This window comes from Neophocaena asiaeorientalis, unplaced genomic scaffold (assembly GCF_003031525.2).
Source record: "Neophocaena asiaeorientalis asiaeorientalis breed wild unplaced genomic scaffold, Neophocaena_asiaeorientalis_V1.1 scaffold648, whole genome shotgun sequence".
Classification (NCBI taxonomy): domain Eukaryota; kingdom Metazoa; phylum Chordata; class Mammalia; order Artiodactyla; family Phocoenidae; genus Neophocaena; species Neophocaena asiaeorientalis.
The window spans coordinates 2,134,910-2,157,772 of NW_020172781.1; the positions used below are offsets into that span (position 1 = coordinate 2,134,910).

Below are 22,863 nucleotides of genomic sequence, written 5' to 3' on the forward strand. Positions count from 1 at the left end.
TTTTTTTTTTTAGATGTTGGGGGTGGGAGTTTATTAATTAATTAATTTATTTTTACTGTGCTGGGTCTTCGTTTCTGTGCGAGGGCTTTCTCTAGTTGTGGCAAGCGGGGGCCCCTCTTCATCGCGGTGCGTGGGCCTCTCACTATCGCGGCCTCTCTTGTTGCAGAGCACAGGCTCCAGATGCGCAGGCTCAGTAGTTGTGGCTCACGGGCCTAGTTGCTCCGCGGCATGTGGGATCTTCCCAGACCAGGGCTTGAACCCGTGTCTCCTGCATTAGCAGGCAGATTCTCTACCACTGCACCACCAGGGAAGCCCGGCAGGCGGATTATTTTTTATTTATTTATTTTTTTTGCGGTACGCAGGCCTCTCACTGTTGTGGCCTCTCCTGTTGTGGAGCACAGGCTCCGGACGTGCAGGGTCAGCAGCCATGGCTCATGGGCCCAGCTGCTCTGCGGCATGTGGGATCTTCCTGGACCAGGGCACGAACCCGTGTCCCCTGAATCTGCAGGCAGACCCAGCAGGCGGATTCTTAACCACTGCGCCACCAGGGACGTCCATAGGCATGTCTGACCCCTGAGGTGTGTGCTGTGACTGGGGCCCAGCCACACCAGCCTCAGAAACCCGATAGCGGTAGGAAGCTGGCTGGCTGTGGGCCACCGCGGGGCCTGTGGCTGCCTTTGCGGTGGTTGGTGTGCGGGCTCCATGGAAGGGAGTGCTGGGCACAGGGCCGAGGAGCCACTGGCCGTCGTGGGGGAGGCTAGGGGTGGGCCGAACAGACCATGGCTTCTCCTCCTCCCTCCCAGGTTCGACTTCTTCGTCACAGCATTCGCCTTCCTGGGACTGCTGGCTCTGGCCTTCAACATGGAGCCTTTTTATTTCATAGTGGTCCTGCGTCCCCTCCAGCTGCTGAGGTGACAGGGCAGGGCTGGGGTTGGGAGTGGTGGGCAGGGGAGGGTGGGGAGAGCCTTGAGACTGGTCTGGGGAGTGACCAGGAGCCAGAAGGCTCACAGGCCTGGTGTCAGGGGTGGCGCGGCCCCTGCAGGAGCACCTAGTGCGGGTGGCGGGAGGGGGGATGGTGGGGGCCTTGTCTCCACCTGGGCAGGTGTGCCCACCTCCTCACATCCTGGGACCCGTTGCCTCTGACTGTGGAAGAGAAACATGGCTCAAGGCTCCAGTGAACCTGGCCTGTACTGGTGTCGGCTGCAGCCACAGAAACACACGTGCTCAGAGTCATCAACCAGAGAGCCATGGCCTCTGAGGGTCCAGAGGGACTTTCGAGCCCCTACCACAGCCAGCCGTGATCGTCTGGCACAGTCCCTTGTCAAGAAGAACCCTCACTTGCTCTCAGCTTTCCCCCAGGGACCACCGTAGGAAACCAGCACAAATTTGTAGAGATCCGTGGACGGTGTCCCTTACTAGTTAGAGATCTCTGTGTGTCCTCAGAAGGCTGGTTTTCCTCTAGAATATCCAGCTGCGATCCTATTCACGTCCATCGCCCCCTCCCGTCCTGCCCAGGAGGAGAGGCGGAGGTGAGGGACAGGGCGCCCCTTTCTTACCTGGAGCAGCTGCCGCACCGCAGGTTCCTCTGTAGGCGCGGCCTTCTCCCGTCCCAGGGTTGCCGCAGCGTCCCGGGCAAGGCCCCGCCCCGCACCCAGCCTCCGCCGCGCCTGCTCACGAGTCTTGCCCTGCCTCCCTTCAGGGCAGGGCCCGTCCCGCCGCGATGTCCCGGCGCCCCCGCTGCCCCTGCCCAGGGTGCGAGTCACCCGAGCTGGATGCCCGGCTGGTGGCTCTGGGGAAAGTAGGCGCTCAGGTGGTGGAGGGGCCCCGGGCCTGCCGCGCCCCACCTGGTGCTGTGGACGGAGGGGCTGCGGCCACGCCCGGCACCCGTAAGTGACAGGGCCCGCTTCCCTCGCTCAGGTTGTTTAAACTGAAGAAGCGTTACCGCAACGTGCTGGACACCATGTTTGAACTGCTGCCCCGGATGGCCAGGTACTGCCCTGCCTCTTGGCCCCCAGGGCCAGGCGTCGTGAGGCTTGTGCCCCCTCGGGGTGGGCAGCTGGGTGGTCTCGGGGGGAGGGGGCGGGGGAGTCCCAAAAAGGACAAAAATCGAGGGCCTGACAGAGTCAGATCTCTTCAAGGAGACCGAGACCTTGACCACCACAGGTCTCCCTGGTTCCACGTTTCTCCACTGACCTGTCTGAAATATTTAGTAGGGAGGGCAGGGAGCTGTCAACTCACTTACCACCTGTGTCTATGTTCACAGGTAAGGGTCACCTGTGAGTCTACCTTCACAGGTAAGGGGTGAATCGCTGGTAGAGGGGCGTCTGGTAATAGAGTCCTGATTCGAGCTGTTTTCTACCCCAGACCTGGATCCGAGGCCCCTCCCCTGCAGGCACTGTCCAGCTGGTGCACCTGGCTAGGGGCATGCGTCTCCATCGGTCAGCTCAGGGGTCTGAGGATGCCGGGGCGCCGGGCGAGCTGCTGTCTCCCGCCGGCCCTCGATCACCCTGTCTCTTCTGACCCTCCTCCCTAGCCTGGGCCTCACTCTGCTCACCTTCTACTACTCCTTTGCCATCGTGGGCATGGAATTCTTCTGTGGGATCCTCTACCCCAACTGCTGCAAGTGAGTACGGAGCGGGCCCCTGCCCCAGGCAGCCGGGACTGGGACGCTGGCCTCTGACCCCTCAGGGGCCCACCTCCCCAGGCCACAGCACCCTCTGAAGCCCTGAGAATCACTCTGCTTTGCGTCCAGGGCGTATGAGTTCAGTGCAGCAGCTAAGGGAGGGACCTGGAAGCAGAGGGTCCTCTCTCAAGTGAGGATGTCTGAGCAAGTTCCCCTGTCCCCCAGGCAGGGTCTAGGAGCCACTCTCCAGCCAGGTCTCCATCAGCTCACCCTTCGGGCTGGGCGCCGGCGGCTCCTCCAGAACCGGGAGCAGCCTGGGGCCCGAGGCCAGAGTCCCACAGCTTCCTCCTGCTTCTCCCCGGGGGTGACTGGGGACCTGGGCAGACACATCAGCTAGGGGTGGCCTGTTAGGATGAGGGCAGACACGTGCGGGAAGGTCTCTGGGGCAGGGATAGAGAGCGGGGGACACAACCTCCTTTGATCACTCCCTTTCCTCCTAAGCCCCCATGATGAAATCCGTGTGCTCTGCCATTCATTCTCCATCCAGTGTTCTCTTAAAATTGGTCCTTATGGTTTCAAACGCTGATAAAGAAAGTTCTCAGAGACACTGGTAGCCGTTTTGAGCGTCAGGCTAAGCTGAGAACCAGAGCCTGTAGCAGTGGGTCACAAACCTTAGGGCACATCAGAATCCTCAGGGCCGCTGCTTAAAAGGGCAAACTCTAGACCCCACCCTGCGTGTCCGACACAGGCCAGAGGCTCAGGACTCTGCCTTGGGAACAAGCTCCCTGGGGGCCCGAGGACCAGGCTTGTCAAAACATCCCCGTGAATTATAGCCGATCAGCCGTAAGAGGTTGGCAGGAAAGTAGCAAACAAACTCTCAGAACAGGGGCAACCGATTAGAACAGAACAGAACACTCCAGCCAGGTGCTGGGGAAAGCCGGAGGAGGGGAGGACCCTTCTCGAGGGCTGCCGTTGGCACCCGGCCTCCAGGGCAGATCCCAGACTGGTGGGGGCAGGGGGCTGGGGGTGGTGTTTGAGGAGGCACTGCCTCTGTCTTCCCTCCCAGAGCGCCGGGCTCTGGCCGCTGAGAGCAAGAAGGCCTGGCTGGCGGCAGAGAAATGCCAAGTGAAGGTGGAATGGGGGGCAAGTCTGGGCGTTCCCACCAGCACCCTGGGACTCCCCTTGAGACAGGAAGACAGGCAAGGGAGCTGGGAGCTCGGCAGGAAACCAGGCTGGGCCAAGAGAGACGGTCCTCAGTCAGACCTTGGTTTGCTTAAACTTTCTGTACTTTGTTGAGGTGACCAGTTATCTTGTGACCTTCCCGCCCAACCCTCTGTCCCCCCGCCCCGTCTCCCCCGGCCAGTACGAGCACAGTGGCAGACGCCTACCGCTGGCTCAATCACACCGTGGACAACAGGACTGTGGTGGAGGAAGGCTACTACTATCTCAACAATTTTGACAACATCCTGAACAGCTTTGGTGAGTGCGGAAAGCCCAGGCGGACCGTGCCCTGGGTACTGCCTTGGTCACCGCAGGTCCCAGGTGGGGCGGAGCAGAGCTGCCCGAGGCCTCCCCATCCCGAGCCGTTTGCCATACTTTCTCGAGTCCTCTCTGGCCCCAGTGGAGCCTGTGGTTTGCCCAGCCTTGGGGGTACAGTCCAGGCCAGACCCCAGGGCTTGTTTCCTGTTACTTTTTCAGCATTGGGGGAGCAGCAGGGCTTCATGCTTGGCTGGGAGATGGGTACAGCCCGATGCTAGGGAACCAGCCCCCTTGTCACAGCTCCACAGTTGCAGGGTGGGACCTGGCCACACCAGCCAGCCACAGTGTCCCGTACTACCCAGGCCAGGCCCACACAGCTCTGCTCCTGGCTTCCATGGAGAGGCCGGGAGGCCAGACACAGCTTCTCAAGAGGAAGGGATCCCCTCACGACATCCCAGATCTACACCAAGGAAGGTCTGGGGACTCCTTCCCCAGTATCTCCACCCCTGGTCCATCACGAGCTGCTGAGGCCAAAGATGCACCCTTTCGGGGACCGGCCAAGGTGGCAGCACTCCCTGTGGGATGGACGCTCAGGAAGCGCCTCGGCTGCGCTCTCGGGAGCTCACAGGCCACCCCGGCAGACAAGTGCGTGGTACTCAGGATAGGTGGAGAGAGGCCGCTTGACACTCACTTTGCAAAAGCAGGTCTGATCAAGATGCTTTCTGTTTCTCCCTTCCCTTTGGCAGTGACCTTGTTTGAGCTCACAGTTGTCAACAACTGGTACATCATCATGGTAAGGACCTCCGTCAGCTTCTGGGGGCATCCTTCCACCATCCTCTGAGGCCAGCTCCCATCTCCCCTCACGCAGCCTGGGGTGCATTGCTCTCCCCGTCCCCCGCAGGGGCAGGGTTCTGCAGGGACACCACGGTATGGCCTGAATCCCAAGAGCCTACCCCTCCGCACTTGCTGGACGTGGCTTTTGTCCCTGCTTTCCACACATCCCCCAGCAGCCAGGAGAGGCCAGTTAGCCTCTGGGTCTCTGTCCTGCTCCCACCACTGTGAGGGAGACTTTTCAATCAAGAAACAGTGTGGCAAGTGTGGTTGGTTGGTTGTTTTTTTCCATTCCTTAAACTCTTCCAAAGGTTGGCCGTATCAGTCCTGGGGGGAGTGTCCAGGCCTTAGGAGCTCAGAGGGATTTTTAGACCCAAGGGAGCAAGGTCCCCCTCCTTCGTCTTCCACAACCGATCAGGAAGGGTCTGTAGAGAGCAGGGGCCACGGAGAAGCCTGCGTAGACAGCGACCCGGCCCCCCACCCCAGGATCTCGCTCACTCCCTGCTTCCCTCTGTCTCCAGGAAGGCATCACCTCGCAGACCTCCCACTGGAGCCGCCTCTACTTCATGACCTTCTACATCGTGACCATGGTAGGAGGTCCAGGGACACAGAATGCCCTCCTCCATCCTCCATCCTCCAAGCCTCCAGCTGCCCCTGCTTATCGGGCAGTAGCTCAGGGAGGAGGGGGCCGGGGACACATCTGACCGGGCTCTGTCGGCTCTGGGGCCCCGCAGCAGCTCACGCCCCCCTCATTCCTCTCTCTTTCTGCTCCTCCTCTCCATGCCTGGCCAGGTGGTGATGACTATCATTGTCGCCTTCATTCTCGAAGCCTTCGTCTTCCGCATGAACTACAGCCGCAAGAACCGGGACTCAGAAGGTCTGTGCAAGTGGCTGGAGCAGGGGCGTTTGCCGCTTATCTGTCTGTCCAGTCTTCTGGCAGTTCAGCTTACTGATCTGGCTTAGCTTTCTTTTTTTTCCCCTCAATTTTATTTATTTTTGGCCGCGTTGGGTCTTTGTTACTGCGCGTGGGCTCTCTGTAGTTGTGGCGAGCGGGGGCTACTCTTTGTTGCAGTGCGCGGGCTTCTCATTGCCGTGGCTCCTCTTTTTGCGGAGCACGGGCTCCAGGCACATGGGCTTCAGGAGTTGTGGCTCGCGGGCTCTAGAGCGCAGGCTCAGTAGTTGTGGCGCACGAGCTTAGTTGCTCCGCGGCATGTGGGATCTTCCCGGACTGGGGCTTGAACCCCTGTCCCCTGCATTGGCAGGCAGATTCTTTTTTTTTTTTTTTTTTTTATGCGGTACATGGGCCTCTCACTGTTGTGGCCTCTCCCGTTGCGGAGCACAGGCTCCGGACGCGCAGGCTCAGCGGCCGTGGCTCACAGGCCCAGCCGCTCCACGGCATGTGGGATCTTCCCGGACCAGGGCACGAACCCGTGTCCCCCGCATCGGCAGGTGGACTCTCAACCACTGCGCCACCAGGGAAGCCCGGCAGGCAGATTCTTAACCACTGTGCCACCACCCAAGTCCTGGCTTAGCTTTCTTGATCTCTTATTTGCATTGATTTTTCAAATACTAAATGACAGAAAAATGCACGTGATCTCATTTAAAAAATCAGGAGAGTACAGGCCGGAGATCAAGAAAAATCGAAGGCTGATTGTGACCCCAGCAGCCCTCTGTCCCGCCTTCCTCATCTCCCCGACTGTTCATCCTTAGCTGTTCCCCCTTTTAGTTATCGTCTCCGCCTTTCTAAACCCTGTGTTCGTCCTCTGGCTCTTGATTGAAACGGTGTAAATACCGTTGACCAGAGCCGACTACTGCTTCCTTCTGCAGCTCGCGACCCCTTGCTTCCCTTTTCCCAGAGTGCACCGCTTTCTGCTAATGATCCTTCATTCTTGCCAGGTTCTCCATCAGAACCGCCACATCCCTGTTACTACTTGTTTCCAAATCTCTGTTCTCTCAGACTACCTGATCATTTTCTTTTTGCTCAGAGACTCCCTCCTGAAACCCTCTGTCCCTGTAAGCTGGTGGCCTGACCAGTGCTCCTGACAGCCCCAGCAAAGGGAGGGGATGGGGAGGGACGTGAGTTCCAGATGGTGGGGGGAGGGGGTCGTGCTGATCCAGAGTTTTGCTGGGAGAGGGAACCTTAAGGCCTCCATAGGGAGCAGGGAGGATGGCTAAACCAAGCCAGACGGGGGGCTCTGAGTCCCAGGCTCCTTCCCCCTGCCGCCCTCCCGTCCTGCAGTTGACAGCGGTATCACCCTTGAGAAGGAAATCTCCAAAGATGAGCTGATTGCTGTCCTGAAGCTCTACCAGGAGGCCTGGGGAGCCGCCTCTGACATCGCCCAGTTGCTCAAGATCCTCTCTCAAATGGAGAGATACGAGGTGGGGAGCGACAGGGCCTCGTCCCACGGAGGGAGCGGGTTGTGGCTTAGTGCAAACACTCCCCCGCTGTCCATCCCCTCAAGTTTTGGTGACACTTTTGGGGGGCACCGTTGCAGAAGCCAGAAGAGGGGGTGAGGCCGGGCGCCAGGACCCTGGCTCGGGCTGGTCCCTGCAGCCTTTCTGTTCTTCTCTAGCAAAATACCTTGGTGTTTCTGGGACGGAGATCGAGGACCAAAAGCGATCTGAGCCTAAAGATGTACCAAGAGGAGATTCAGGTAGGAGCACCCCCGACCATGCTGCCCAGATCCTCCTGGGAGTGGTCCTCCCGCTGCTGGGCAGAGGCCGCTCTCTGGTCCCCATCTTGATGTGTGGGGAGCTTAGTGGGGAGCTGTGGGATTATCTGTTGGGACCACTACCAGTGGACCACTGCTCAGGTCGGCCACGGGGGGGGGCTTCAGGGCTCAGCCTTGAACCCTTGAAGCATTCCCCAACATAGGCCGCCACCCTGTCCACTCTTCCACATATGTCACTGACCTCACATCTCATTCTCCTCCTCTGAGCCAGAACAGCAAAGGAAACGCGTACGGCGGGAGACGTTCCAGGCAGAGCAGGGAGCATGGGGGGCCCTGGCGAGCTGGCCTGGACCGGCCTCTTCAAAGAGGATGGTCCTTCCCACATCCAGCCAGACGTTGCCCGATAGGAACAAGGGCCTGCTGCGCCTGGCTTTCTTGGGGTTTTTGACTGTTTTTGTTTTCTAATTTAAGAGAAGGGAAAAGTCAGGTATTTTTTTTGCAAACTCTCCCCGTCTTCCCACATTGGCTGCTAAGTGAAAGAGCTTGCGAAGCACCCCGTGGGCTGGCGCTCTGCAGCCCAGACAGAGCCATGGACTTCGGGCCACCCATCCGCCCAGGCTCCCAGCTCCCTCGCCAGCCACTGTGACTCTGCTGTTTTCAGGCTGGAAACCCTTGTTTCCCTGGGACAGTGATGACCAGGGTCCGAGCCCAAAAGGCCGGGAGGCTGCAGTCCCCTGAAGCGACTCACACCTTATCTGTAAAAACACAAGGGGTCTGGGCGAAGACCTGGCGAATCACTGCACTCCGAGTCACAGAGATGAGGAATCAACATGAGCTCTGGTGTCATAAAACCCGGGTTTGATCCCAGGCTCCGTGACCTTGGGCAGGTCACGCAGCCCATCCCCATCTATGAGAGGGGGACAGTCCCTGCCTCACGAAGCAGAGGGGAGGGGACGGCACTAGACATGCCGTTGGGCCGTCCACTCCTGGCCTCAGTCTGCCCCTCTGTGGAAAGAGGGGGCACAGAACTAGGCCATCTCTCTAATTTTTTAAGCTCTAAAGTTCTGTGGTTCAGACTCTTTAAAAACATAGGGTTTATATTTAAAATTTCTCAATTACCTGAATACGTCTGTCCCTGAAAATGTCGGATGATATAATGATAATAGTCTTAGGCGGGTGAGCTGTTTGGTTTTTTTCAAAATGCTCTCACAGCCATTCTGGAGGGCAGCAAAGCAACCGGGGAGTTGGGAGATGCACTCAAGCTTCATACAACTTCTGAGCTTCGGGTTTCCTGGGTGTAAAATGAGGACACCCAGCTCAAAAGGGATAACACAGGGGGTTGGCGAGGGGGTGGGGGGGCACACATCCCTTTGTGAACCACACAGATCGTGTTCACAAGTAAAGGGTGATTATTACTACCTGGGCCTCATTGAAAGCAGGCACACTTGACAAGGAGGTTTGCAAATCTCTAGTTAAAAAGGGAAAGATTGCATCGTCATTTTTCTATTTAGGGTCCTATTCAGAATTCCCAGCAGGTCTGGGAGGGTCAACAGCACTGCCCAGCCTGGGTGACCCCGGTAGGCTGGGGGGCAGGGCTGGGGCCCGCTCAGCACCCTGTCTGCTCTCTGCCTTAGGAGTGGTATGAGGAACACGCCCGGAAGCAGGAGCGGCAGCAACGACAGCTCAGCGGCTGCGTGGTCCCCAGCACCCCGCAGCCTCCAGGCAGCCGCCAGCGCTCCCAGACCATCACCTAAGCCCAGCCTGCAAAAGCCATCTCTTCTATGCAATAACACAATAGTATTATTTTACTACAATGTATCAGAATAACGTGTGTATATATATATATATATGTTTTATATATATATATACACACATACCTTCATAAATATGCAAATATTTATATATAGGAAAAAGGAAAGACAGGCAGACAAGTTGAGGTTTGGTTTGTACCCACCTTGCCCTGTTAACCCCAGAAGTCAGTTTCATTTTGGGGAGGATCAGGCCACTAGGAGCTCTTCTTATTAACATGGAAATCTCCAGAAGGGCCCTTCACAAGAGCACTTGAATGGATTCTGCCGATCTCTGCAGGGCTTGCCTTCAGCGTGGGCCAGCGTCCCTAGGCCAGAGCCATACCGTCTTCCTGATGCTGCTTTCAGAATCCCGCCCAGGCTGACAGCTAGCTTCCCCACTAACCTGCCCTGTGGCCCACATCCTGGGGTGTCTGTGTTCTGCTTTAGGGACAAAACCACTTAGGAAGGAAAGAACCCACATCCTTGGGTTGGTATGTCTCTAGATATAATAATGAAATTGGGCGTTCCCTTGGGGGACCAGTACCCAGCACCTACTGGAACGAGTGATCCAGGGCTGTGGTTATTCCATATGGTCAGATCTCAGCCAGTGCCAGGAGGCGAGAGAGGCCGTATCCCAGCTCCATGAGCCTTCTCACCTACCCTTCTTTTGGTTTCAACGCTTGTGGCTGAAAATCCTCCTAAAATGGCCTTTGGAATCACAGCCCAGTAGGAGGAAGAAGACGGGCAAGAGGCCAGGCCGATGGCTACCACCCCAGACCAGGTCCTGAAATGGGCTTTCTCCTTAAATCCCTTTTCCTTGGGATCGTCCTGTTTAAGCAAAAAGACATTTTGGTTAATTCAGGATTCTGCTAAAGACAACAGCAGATCCTTTCACGTGTGTGCATTTGCTGGAAACGGGAACAAAGAGCACGGAGGCTCACCTCAGGCTGTCCACGGCTGCCCTGCGGCTGAACCCGTGGTCTCCTTGGCCAGCTCCCCCCTCACCTTGAGCAGTCGCCCTCCGTGGACCTGACTGAGGTAGGGCTGGGGACGCGGCTCACCCCGAGGTTTCCACTCCCCGGAGTAGGTTCAGGTGGCCTGTCAGTTTCCTGAGTTCCCCAGGGACCTTGGGAGAGTTCTCTGAGATCAGGATGCAGTCGGGGCTTGAACCTATAGCAGGCTGTCGGCGTTGGCAGCTCCGGTGAGCGGTGGTGGCAGCGGCAGAAGCAGGGTCAGAGCAGAGGGAGCCTTGGCTCAGCTCTCCTGGGCGGTGAGCTTATCTCAGTGCAGGCAGCAGAGGTGGCAGAAGCAGGGATGAAAGGGGCAGGTGGGGGGAGGGGGCAGGGGAAGCGGCCTGCACTGGGCATCCTGCCCCAACCCCCGCTTTCCAGCTGCCTCCGCTGCCTCCGTGACTTAGGGAGGCGGGTGGGCAAACTCGCCCTCGCCACATCCTCTTCCCAGCCGGGCAGGGCCTGATCCCAGGGTGTGGTGCCCCATCTCCACGGCCAGGTCTTCTCGACTGTGGCCTTGGACAGGCTGGTCCCACGGCCAGCACCACACAGCTCTGCCCCTCACTAGGGGAGAAGTGGCGGACGTTTCTGTTTTTAAAGCACAGCCTTTTAGGGAAACAACGAATCACTGAGAACCACTGAGATTCCCCAAGGGAGTCGGGAGACAGATGTCCTCTTTTATCTCTGGAGGGCCACGGGCCATCGCAGGCAGCTCGGCACCAAGCCCCAGGCCAGAGCCCCTTCCCCTCTCCGGAGAAGTAACTTTGTTTGCATATTTGGGTGCCTTTCAGCTTTTGTTTATTGAAATGGGCATTCTGGAAGCAGGAGTCAAGGGGCGGCTTTCAGAGGAGGGCGTGAGTCCCCCGACCTCAGCATCTGCCCCCAGGAGGCTGAAACCTGGGAGGGGCACCAGGGAAACTGAGCGCAGCCCCCCAGCCCCCAGGGTGAAGGCTGGTACCAGGAAGAGTGGGATCTAGTCCAGGCCTCCCAACCCCATCCTGCGAAAGGCCCAGTTTTAGCCAGGAACGGGATGAAAGCCAAGTGGCAACAGTGCTGTTGCACCAGACTCCAGCCACTGGTGGGCACCCTCACTACTGAGGCTAAGGACAGCTGCCCCTTCGGGGTCACTGGGGGCCTCCTCAAGTTGACCCTCTGACTTGTACACAGGCCATCGAGCAGGGAGCGGGTGTCACCCAGGGCTGTGAGCTCTGGGGACCCAGGACATCCAGCTTGGATGCCCTCTCACCTCCCACGTCAGCTGACCACCACCAAGGTGAGATGCGCCGACTGGGTCTGGGTCACACCACCTGTCAGTGTCTGTGATGGCCCTGGGCCCCTGCCCCGCTTTCGGGGGGACACCATCTGGCCCCTCCTCCTTGCTTCCCTCCCCCAACCCAGCCTTACTCCACACCACATGACAATCATTTTGTACAGACAGAGGGGGCGACGCTGTAAGGTTTTTGTACAATGGGGGTTTGTTACCTAGAAAACCCACCGCGTCTCCGGATTTCTGGCGTATTAATAAAAGAGCCTCTGCTTTGTACACGCGGCTGCTGCCTCGTGACTTCCACCAGGCACCATTCGGTGGCTTCTGAGATCGTGGGGAACAGGAAGAGGACCCATCCATGCCCATTCCTGACCCTACCTCAGCCCCACCCCTAGACGTGCCACCAAGTCCAGATCCGTCAGGCCCAAGCGCCTTCGGCCCTGGAACCGACCACTTGTCAGCCTGACCCCGGTTAAGAAGAACTAGTAACAGCCAGCTGTATGTTGTTTTCTGTTTACTTGAAATATTTAATAATTTTTTCATTGGAAAAAAAGACAACTGAGTCCCTTTACTGCGGGCATAAGGCATTGAGCAAACAGAAGAGCTGCTTATTGAAAAGGCGGGTCACTGGCTGACAGCAGGAAGGCGCCCGGGAGCGCTCATCACCCTCCCAGGAGCTCACAGGCAAAGCAGCCCCAGCCCAGGGCTCCCCCTGAGGTAGGCACAGGGCACAGTCCAACCGGCTCCTGTTTTGCATCTGGGGAAACCTCTGAAGCCAGCGGCCAGTTCTAGAGGCAGAGTCTAGAGCTGTGCTGTCCAAATGGCAGCCACTCATGGGCCAGTGCCACTGGCTGCTAGTTTGGATGATACGTATTATCATTAAGTTCACCTTTTTCTTTTGGCTTTATTAACGTGGCGACTAGAAGATTCAAAATTAGGTACAAGTCTCACATTCTATTTCTGTTGGACAGCGCAGCTCTAGAACTCAGCCCGCATCGGCCCGAGGCCCACAGCACACAAGCTGTTCTATCTGCCAGGTCCGAGTCACCCTGACTCCCTAAACCCGGGTTTGGCAGCCCTGAGAGAAGCAGCAGGAAGGCAACAGGGCGTGACTGTGGGGAGGGGCCTGGGCCTCCACAACTGTCTCCAGCCCTGAACTCTTTGGGGTCTTCCAGCCTGGAAGGCACCCAGGCATCCCCTTCGCCCCAGACCCCAACTTTCAAGAGGCTCTGGAGATAACGCAAGGAAGTCTACCTGCTGCCTGGAACTCTGTCCACAGGGAAGCCCAGCCTCCGCAGCCCCAGAAACAAGGTTTAGCTGACCTAACTGCACACAGCAGCGACTGGGAAGCTTCGGCAGAGAGCACAGCCCCACGAGCGCACACCCCGTTCATGGTCTCGGCCTTGGCCACGCTCAGGCGAGCGGGTTCGAACGAAGAAACTTCATCCTCCATCTCACCGCCTGCAGCGACACCTCCCGACCACGTGGCGGACCCCGACACAGCTTCACTCACACAGTTTTCAAGCGAATCACTCCAAATTCAGTGAGCAGGGCCACCAGGAGGAAGGTCAAGTACAAGAGAAGCAGGCAGCAGCCGTAAACTCTGTTCAGCTGGAAGCACTGCAGTGGGACCGAGACCAGGGAACAGACGAGGCTGAGGCCTAGGGTGCCAGCCAAGACCCACACCAACAGTCCATCAGGCTCCAGCTGCGGGCAACACGGGGAGAGAGGCTGGGTCACTGCAGCCCGACAGTCAAACTGAGGTTTGAGGGCCCCTCGTTAGGGGCCAGGGAGGAACTTTTGGCCTGCCCAGTGGGGTGGCACCCCGCACCTTGAAGTTCAATGTTTTTAAGCCACCTGGTATGTGGTAATTTGTTATGGCAGCCCCAGGAAACTAATTCATATAGGTTACATATGTATATGTAGATATGTATGTATATATAAAAATATGCATATATATGTATACATATATATATTACATGCAGTAGTTGAAAAATTCTCCAGCAACACAGAATAAAAGGAAATGAAATTGTCCTCTTCCTACTTCTCTCCCTTTCAGATTTAGTTAGCGCCTATCTAACATATATGGAAGACTTAACCCTAGGTGCTATGCTAGGTATATTACACCCACCTTAGCTACCAGTCCACAGTGAGGAAACCAGTACACCTGACCCTTGAACAGCACTGGCTTGAACTGCATGGGTCAGCTTATATGCGGACTTTTTTCAACAACTATAGTACTTGTATTTTCATTTCACGATCTTTAAATTAAGCGTGGTGGTGGTGGGGGAAGTTCGTGTTGAATTAGAGATCACAGTACGTGGAATCGAAAGAGCTAGGGTTTGAGTCGTGACTCTATGCAAACTCTTCCGGCATCCTGTCCCCCGTCAGTCATTTATCAATTCCTTTGCTTTTGAGGCAGAGATAGCAGTACTCAGATTTGCGACTGTGTCAGGGACTCAGCACCTCTAATTCCCATGTCGTTCAAGGGTCAGCTGTAGTACGTGACAGGGCCCAAGTCCGAAGTCCAAGCTCATGCCCTACCCTGTCTCCCCATACGATGATACGTGTACCCACAGATGTGTGGGCACACGTGTGCACATACAGGCCTGTCCATCCATTCTGAAACCACAAATGGGACCATACAATAGGTACGTGTGTTTAAGAGCAACCTGTTTTTCAGCCAACAACACGCCACGGACATCCTTCTATGATGACCTCTCATGATGCCCTATGTCTTATGCAATTAAAAGCAGGATCACAAAGGCAGTGGAATGCAGACAGACAGACACACCCCCACACACGCATTCCACAAGGAGCCAGAGAAAAGAAGTAGGGCCCTCAGGGGGCCAACCCCTAAAGACTCATTATCAGGAGCCGCCTGAAAATCGAGAATGAAAGGAACCTATTAAACCCCTGAAGAGTATAAACAAAATTTGCAGACAGAGGGTGTTTACCCCTTAGAAAAGCAAACTTTTCAAGCGTAAGTAGCTATTTGCTTATGGGCGTGGCCACTGTGAAAGGCCGCCCTGCTGCCAGTTAATTACAAGTCAGCCGCAAGAATCTGTTCAACAACTAGCTGCCTCTTGGAGAAAGAGGTGGGCGACTTTGTTCCCATTAACGACGCCATCATTCAGCTGCACTTTCCAAGTGCTTCCACGCGATTGGCCTTAAAACCATCCCCTGGGCCACATCCCCTCCCCGTCTCCATCCTTCTCTGGTTTGGCCTCTGAATCCAAGTCCTTGGGAATGCAAAGCTGGGGCCCGAATCTAGGTTGACTCTGCCTTGCACGGGGTGCTGCTGGCCCTGCGCACCGTTTCCAAAGAGAAAAGTTCACTTAGGAATCTCGATTTCTCCTCTAGAAAAGCTGGATTATCTGGCCACAGGAGGCCCACCCGAGTCACTCACAAGATTTGGTTACCTGCCCTGAAGTAGTATTTGAGTTTTCAACCTTGTTGGAAACCTGTTTCCAAGTGTCCTAAGCTTCATCGGTCCCCAGGGAGCATGTTTAAAGTGCAGGTTTCTAGCCCCCAGCCCCTGGAATGCCTGGGTCAGGAGGTCTCATGCGCTCCCAGGAAATTCCTGGGTGCCCTTGAACCCACAGAAACTCTGCTGTTCAGTGCATTTCAGAACTTCTCCAAATCTATGGAGATCCCCCCTTTCTGGGCTGTTGCCAACATTCTCTCTCACCCCAGGCAGTGGTGGGCAGCCTGGCCCGTACCTCATGTCTGCTTATCCAGGAAGCTTGTGGTGGTGGTGGTGGTGGTGGTAGTGGTGTTGGTGGGGGCATCAACCCCATTTCACAGGTGAGGAAACTGAGGCTCAAAGATCCTCAGAGTCCTGATTCATTCAAAGTCACATAGCAAGAGACTTCAGTGATGAGACCAAGACCCCAATCCTGGGCCTTCCCGCCCCTTTCCCTCAAAGCTACATCTTAATTACTCTGTGACCTTGCAAGGAATACCTTTTTTAACCCCATATGCAAAATGTTTTTAAGATATTCTACACATCAGACATGTCGCAAATGTAGACCAGTCCTCTCCCCAGTGTCATCTACTGAGATGTGAATGGTCTCCGGTCCAGAGAAGGGAGGGGGAAGAGGAGGACTGGGAGGAGGGAGAGGAGGAGGGAGAAGGGGAGGAGAGGGGAGGAGGAGAAGAGAGCTCTATGAGGAGGTCCCTGCAGAAGCATCTGGCCACTCACCTCCACTGCCACGTGGCCCCTGGAGATCTGGAGCAGGCAGCCCAGCCCCACGCCCACCAGGATATCTGCAGGCCAGCTCAGGAAGTTTGCCAGAACATAACGCCCCATAACCCCGACCACACAGCCCACTGGCTTTCTTTCTGATCTCTGGCTGTGCTCCCCCCTCTCCCCAAAAGCCACCCTGTCTGAGGAGACCTTATCCAGTTTTAGCACCTCTAAGAGAGTCTCCAGTGCACATTTTGCCTCAGTCTGTAAGGATCGCAGGAGGTGAGAGAAACGCTTGGTTCCTGGTGAGATGGAGAAATGGGATGTGAGGTGAAGTGACAACCCACGGTCCACTGCGGAGACTGGTGACAGAGCATGTCTAGGGGACACTGCTCCAGCCAGGGCCCCGTCCTTCCCACCCCAACCTGGCTTTAGGGCTGTGGTCAGGAGAAGCCACAGCCCTAAAGCCAGGAGCGGGTCACAGCGAGCACTGGGAGTGACAGACAGCAGGAAGCACGCTGCACACAGGTCACACAGCTGGCGTGCGGCAGCGCTGGAACCGGCACCCGAGACTGTCATCCAAGACTGTCGAGATTCAAAGCCCTGTCTTTTTCACAGCCCCAGGCAGCCTGACCCTGCCTTTTCTATATAGACCAAGGGGTGGCAAATTAAAGCCTGCAGGACAGTCCGGCCCAAGGCCTGCTTTTATTAATGAAGTTATATTGGGACCCAGTCACGCCCATTTGTTTATGTATTGCCCATGGCTGTTTTCACATTACAACAGCAGAGTTGAGGAGCTGCAAAAGAGATCCTATGGTCCACAAAATCTAACATATGTACTCTCTGGCCCTTTAAGAAAAAGTTTGCCAACCCTGACATCTACAGACCATGACATCTGTAAGCAAGAGGGAGGGGTCTTCCACAAGCTTAGTGTGTGGGCACCTACTAATAATACCTCTGCCCTAACAAGACGAATGTCTGCCATCACTGCTGTTTGCCAGGTGCAAAGCACTTCTGTCACCTCATTCAATCCTTATAACAACCTATGAGACCAGTCCTCTCAATATCCCCATTTTCACAGATGAAAAAGCTGAGGCTCAAGCAGCCGCATCACCTGCCCCAGGTGTTCCAGTGAAAGCCAATCCGGGGTGGGGGGGGGGCACGGAGCACACCCTTGGCTCCCAGCACTGAGGGAAGGGCAGTCCCAGAAAGGATACTGAAGATGAGGCCACCAAAACAGGCCGAGAATGCCATCCGCGGGTAGCCCTGGCGGGCCAGCGTGAGATCTGAGAAGACATCTGTGTGGAAACACAAGAAGGCCTTGAGTTGTGCAGGGCTTCCCCTAGCCATCCTTGTTCATTCACTCCTTCATTCTACCCACAGTCATTCAGTCAACAAACACTGATGAAGGTCTGCCTGGCTCCGGCACTAGCTGGTTGGGTGCTATGGGAGGCCACATCATCCCGTAAGACACAATTCCCTCCTTAATTCCTTCTACCTGCCTCTTTTCCACCAGGGGCAACTCTGAGGGTGTGACATGCCACCACCAATCTTTCACCCATGTCCCGTCTGCTGCTAGCACACACAGTACCTCGGGGCAAATTAGGAAAAGGGGCCCAAAAAGGTGAGTGGAAGGAGAGCTAGACTTTGGGCCCCCTGATCCCTTGTCAGGATGCTCTTGGGCAGTGTACAACCTGACCAGCCCTACTTGGCAGCTCTAGCTAGAGAAGGATATCTGTATGTATGAGTGAATGCCTACCCATGTCGCATACCCACGGACACATTCCACCTGGTTGGCTGCAATGAGCTCCATGTCCTGCCTGAAGTCTGGGGAGCCACTGAGTGTCCATGCATCAGAGAGTGGGGAAGAGGCTGGGGCCTTCTACAGAGCCTCTCGGCTCAGGTACGTTCTGGGCCACCCCACCCAGATGCCCAATGATGGTCACTCCAAAATGACGGGCACTGACCACCTGCTGAGGGCAGATGCACTGGACGCCCCTACCCACATGCAATTCTGTCTGGAGGAGCAAAAGGCAGTGAGGTGGCTGTGCTCATTCTAGAAGCCCACCCGGCCCCAAGTCACCTCCAATGCTGTTCCCCCAGGCCAGCAGCGTGAGCCCGAGGACAGTGTTGCTCAGCCGGAAGACCACACCCAGGGACCGTAAGATGTTCACCACCTCCGTGGCAGCTGCGTTGATCCACAGGGCGCTGGTCAGGAAGCCCAGGAAAGCAAAGAGCTGGGGGAGGGAACAGGGACACAGCCTTAGTTCCTCAGCTATAAAATGGGACAATAACAGTACCTACTCTGTGAGGTTGTCATGAGCATAAAATGAGTTAGTAGATGCAAAGCAGTTAGAGCCTGGCATATATTAAGTGCTCAGTAAAATGCTAGATCAATATTACCATTTTGTCAAAAAGGAGTTCATCATAGCTTTCATCAGATTTCTAGTCTATGGACCAAATGCCACCTCATCACCAGAAAAAGAAACTCCATACCCATGATCAGTCACTTCCCAGCCCACCCAACCTTCCTCCCAGCCCCTGGCAATCACTCCCCTATTTTCTGTGTCTCTGGATTCGCTTATTCTAGACATGTCATAGAAATGGCCTCACACAATACGTGGTCCTTTGTGACTGGCCTCTGTCACTCAGCATCATGTTTTCAAGGTGCATCCACCTTGGGACATGTGTCAGTACTTCAGAGACTAGTAAGAAACACTGCCTAAGACCATTTCTCTAAATAGTCAATTGGCTGAAAATTCAACTTCCTTTGGGCTGGTACATCCATTCAGAGTTTCTGAAAATAGAAACTAGAATTTTTAAAAGCAATAATTAGAAAAAAAAAAAGAAAAAAATTAAGTAAACTTTTGAGGAAAAGGTCTCTGAACAAACTACCTAAAATTTTTTTAACATCCTGCAGAGGTGAGAGAATGGGGAAAAAACACCCCCAAAGACCAAACAACTCCATCACTGGAATGTGATTGTTAGGAACCCAGGTGCTGCCTAGTTAGGATGGTGGAAAAGAGTCTGGTAGGTCTTTAAAAAGGTAAACATACAGTTCACATTTGACCCAGCAGTTCTACTTACTCCCAGGAATACACCCAAGAGAAATGAAAGAATTATTTCTACAGAAAAAAATTTAAAGCAATGGTCATGGCAGCATTATTCATAATATCTAAAAAGTGGGAAAAAAACCCAGGGTCCATTAATGGATGAATCGATAAACAAAATATGCTATATCTGTATAATCGAATAGTATTCAACCATGAAAAGGAATGAAGTACTGATACACGCTACAACATGGATAAACCTTGAAAACATTTTGCTAAGGGAAAGAGGGCAATCATAAAAGACCACATATTGTATGATTCCATGTATGTGAAATATATAGAACAGGAAAATCTAGAGAGGCAGACAGCAGACTCGTGGTGGCCAGGGGATGGTGGGGAGGATGGGGAGTGACTGCTACTGGGAACAGGGTTTCTTTCTGGGGTGATGAAAATGCTCTCAAATTGTGGTGATGGTTGCATAACTCTGTGAATATAATGAACACCATTAAATTGTATACCTCAAACGGGTGATTGTATGGGGTATGAATTATAGCACAATAAAATAAAGCTGTTACCAAACGAAGTGGACCCTGAACAGGCACAAAACTCCTTAAAAGTGGCTTTAAAGACCTGTCATGGTGGAAAGTGATTAGCGGCCAAATTGTCCCAGAACATCTGCCCAGGAGACCTCAGTGTCCCCTCTCCCGGCTTGGAGAGTCTAGGTTTCTTACCCAGTGAAGCCTGGGGGGCTCACTGTTGGATGTGGCAAAAAAGGTCACTGCAGCCAAAGCTGTGCCTGTGATCACCACCACGGCCCAGACGGGAAAGAGGCCACCTATCTCATAGACGCCATCTGCAGAGGGACGAGAAAGGGAGCTGGCACTCTCCATGGCTTCAACTTGGCGCCCCTCCTGGAAGCCTCCTAAGAATGACTGAGATGCTGTGGAGGGGAGACCCATGGATAAAACCCATGGATAAAATTCGATTGTTTGGATGTAGGGTAGATACCTCCTATGTGCCCAGCCCTGTCCTAGACACCTCAGGGAGACAGAGAAATTAAAGACACAGCCCCTGTCCGCAAGCTATTCACATTGGAAAGAAAAGACAGACACATGAAAAACACTCTCCAGCCTTTTGTTGTGGAGCTAGGACGGGAATGGCTAAGACTACTCACCACCACTATCCGTTCCCGTGCCCATGGCAGACATCACTAATCAACCATGATGCTTTGGTCCAACTGAGCTTCAAGACAGCACCCTCCAGCCAGGCATTACCAATGGATGGGCATCACTCCATGAGATGAACTGTACAGTCAAATACAACCTTAGCCACTGATCCTGGCTCTCTTGAGAAGTCTACTCCACAAACCAATCCATTATAAAGTTACGAAGGTTCCAGAGGCTTCATATAAAAACACCGAAGGGAGGAAACCCTGCAGGCAGGCAGAACACTCTAGAATTCTCCACATACCATCCTTTCACCACTAGTCTCAAAGGCAATGGATGGTTCAACTGCCCAGGCACATGTAACAAGACTTTCCTTTTGTTTCCATAGTCTAGCTCATGGGCTCGCAAACATCAGTGGGCATAAGGATTACACGGGGGGGGCTGAATATATAAAACTGTGTGCACAACACACTGTGGTAGATTTTCAGGGGGTAATTTTGACGGATGTGACTTTTACTTATAGAGCTGGCTTTGGAACATGACGCCTGGGTGAGAGGTCCTTTCTCCGTATTTCCCAGTCCTGTGTTAGAGGAATTTCAGCAGGTGGCTGGGGGATGGGGTAGTCAGGAAGGACTTCTTGGCATGCTGAGGATGTGAGCTGAGTCATAAGCAGAGAGGGGCACAAGGGTTCTACAGGAAGAGGGAAGAGATGGGTGGGAAGGAATTGAGCAAGTTCATGTCATCAATAGCAGAAAAAGGCCTGGAGAAGGTGGTTGGCTCAGGGTCTTAGAGGCTTGAATGATAGTTGGAGGACATGGGCTTTTTCCAAGAAGCACGCGGGAGCCATGGAGGTCTTAGAGTGGAGGAGTGACCACAACTTGTGAAAAGTGGCACTTTAGAAAGATGGCTCTGGGGGTGGCCTAGAGAGGGAGGATGGAGGTTGGCAGTGAGATTGGGAGGCTTGGCTGGTGGACACGCCTCCCCCCATTAACTTTAATCAATGACAATAACCTGCTCCTGATTAATTCTATCAAATGCTTATTAACTGGAAGCATTTTTGCCGGATTTATTATCTCCAGCGACATTCAGTTCCCCTAATAACCATACGGTTCTACCTAAAGTTAACTGCCCTGACAGTGACTGTCCTAGGCTTTAACTTTAGCACGTGAAATTAATCTCACTACACAAAACTTAAAATTTAATTACACCCAAGCACCTTCAAATTCTCCAAACTTGTAAGGTATTTTCCCACTATCATACACCGCCTACCACCCTAGTTAAATCTATCAACAAGCCAAAAATCAGCATCTTCTCTCCTAGACTTAATCTGACTAGAGAGAGTTTTACCAAAAACCACTTCCCTTATTCAATTAAAATTCTCTACACTAGATTCAGACGAAAAAGGTCTAATCAAACTATATTTCCTATCATTCTCATTACCCTTACTCTAAGCATAATTTTATTTAATTACCACGAGCAAACTCCATAATAACCACAATACCGATAAGCAGTACTCAACCAGTAACAATCACCCGTCAAGTACCAAAACTGTGTAACGCTGCAATTCCTATGGCTTCCTCGCTGAGAAAAGCCAGAATCACCTGTATCATAAATAACCCAATCTCCTAGTCCATTGAACTTACATAAACCTCCACCTCTTCGTCTTTTAAAACATATAGCACTGTTGAAAATTCTACAATCAGTCCTGAGAGAAGTATTCCTAAAACAGTCTTATTAGAAACCCAAACTTCGGGACTTCCCTGGTGGCACAGTGGTTAAGAATCCGCCTGCAGGGGACACGGGTTCGTGGCCCGGTCCGGGAAGATCCCACATGCGGCAGAGCAACTAAGTCCGTGTGCCACAATGACTGAGCCTGCGCTCTAGAGCCCGTGAGCCACAACTACTGAAGCCTGCGCGCCTAGAGCCCCATGCTCCGCAACAAGAGAAGCCACCGCAATGAGAAGCCCGCGCACTGCAAGGAAGACCCAACGCAGCCATAAATAAATAAATTTATAAAAAATAAATAAATAAAAATAGTTAAAAAAAAAAAGAAACCAAATTTCAGGGTCAGTAGCCACAGCCATTGTATAACCAAATACTACCAGTATTCCCTAGATAAATCAAAAACAGCATTAAACCTAAAAACGAACCACCAACATTCAACAGAATTCCAAAACCAACACCACCACCCACAATCAACCCAAGTCCTCCATAAATAGGTGAAAGTTTTGAAGAACACCCCACGAAACTAATTACAAAAATAGTACTCAAAATAAATGTATGTTATCATTATTCTTACATGGAATCTAACCACGTCCAATGACATGAAAAATCATCGTTGTTATTCAACTATAAGAACACTAATGACCAACATCTGAAAATCACACCCATTAATAAAAATCATCAACACACTTATTGATCTTCCAGCCCCATCAAACATTTCATCGTGATAAAATTTTGGTTCTCTAGTAGGTATTTAATTTTACAAATCCTGACAGGCTTGTTCCTAGCAATACACTATACATCAGACACAATAACCGCTTTCTCATCAGTGACACACATCTGCCGAGACGTAAGTGATGGAGGAATCATTCGGTATATACATGCAAGTGGAGCTTCCATATTCTTTATTTGCCTATTTATTCGCGGAGGACATGGCCTATATTATGGGTCCTATACTTTCCTAGAAACATGAAACATTGGAATAATTCTGCTATTCACAGTTACAGCCACTGCATTCAGAGGCTACGTATTACCACGAGGACAAGTATCATTCTGAGGCCGAG

The 22,863-nt window shown here is 53.6% G+C and overlaps 2 protein-coding genes across 14 annotated transcripts in view; one reads left to right on the forward strand and one right to left on the reverse strand.

Moving 5' to 3' along the window:
- TPCN1 (two pore segment channel 1) overlaps positions 1–11,948 on the forward strand; it is a 65,964-nt gene extending 54,016 nt beyond the window's left edge. For 6 of the 7 annotated variants that reach the window (XM_024741448.1, XM_024741449.1, XM_024741452.1 and 3 more), the window contains 10 exons: positions 804–911; positions 1,918–1,989; positions 2,534–2,623; positions 3,987–4,102; positions 4,849–4,895; positions 5,455–5,523; positions 5,726–5,810; positions 7,173–7,312; positions 7,507–7,587; positions 9,240–11,948. In XM_024741448.1, the coding sequence (XP_024597216.1) occupies positions 804–911; positions 1,918–1,989; positions 2,534–2,623; positions 3,987–4,102; positions 4,849–4,895; positions 5,455–5,523; positions 5,726–5,810; positions 7,173–7,312; positions 7,507–7,587; positions 9,240–9,359 (928 nt within the window). In that variant the 3' untranslated portion in view covers positions 9,360–11,948. The remainder of the gene's footprint in view (positions 1–803; positions 912–1,917; positions 1,990–2,533; positions 2,624–3,986; positions 4,103–4,848; positions 4,896–5,454; positions 5,524–5,725; positions 5,811–7,172; positions 7,313–7,506; positions 7,588–9,239) is intronic. The other variant, XR_003002774.1, reaches the window with a different exon arrangement.
- A 225-nt stretch (positions 11,949–12,173) lies between these two features.
- Positions 12,174–22,863, reverse strand: part of SLC8B1 (solute carrier family 8 member B1) — a 30,706-nt gene continuing 20,016 nt past the window's right edge. For 4 of the 7 annotated variants that reach the window (XM_024741455.1, XM_024741456.1, XM_024741457.1 and 1 more), the window contains 5 exons: positions 19,643–19,764; positions 17,945–18,098; positions 17,079–17,159; positions 15,877–15,941; positions 12,174–13,379 (listed from right to left, as the gene is read on the reverse strand). In XM_024741455.1, the coding sequence (XP_024597223.1) occupies positions 13,182–13,379; positions 15,877–15,941; positions 17,079–17,159; positions 17,945–18,098; positions 19,643–19,764 (620 nt within the window). In that variant the 3' untranslated portion in view covers positions 12,174–13,181. The remainder of the gene's footprint in view (positions 13,380–15,876; positions 15,942–17,078; positions 17,160–17,944; positions 18,099–19,642; positions 19,765–22,863) is intronic. The other 3 variants (XM_024741458.1, XM_024741459.1, XM_024741460.1) reach the window with 3 other exon arrangements.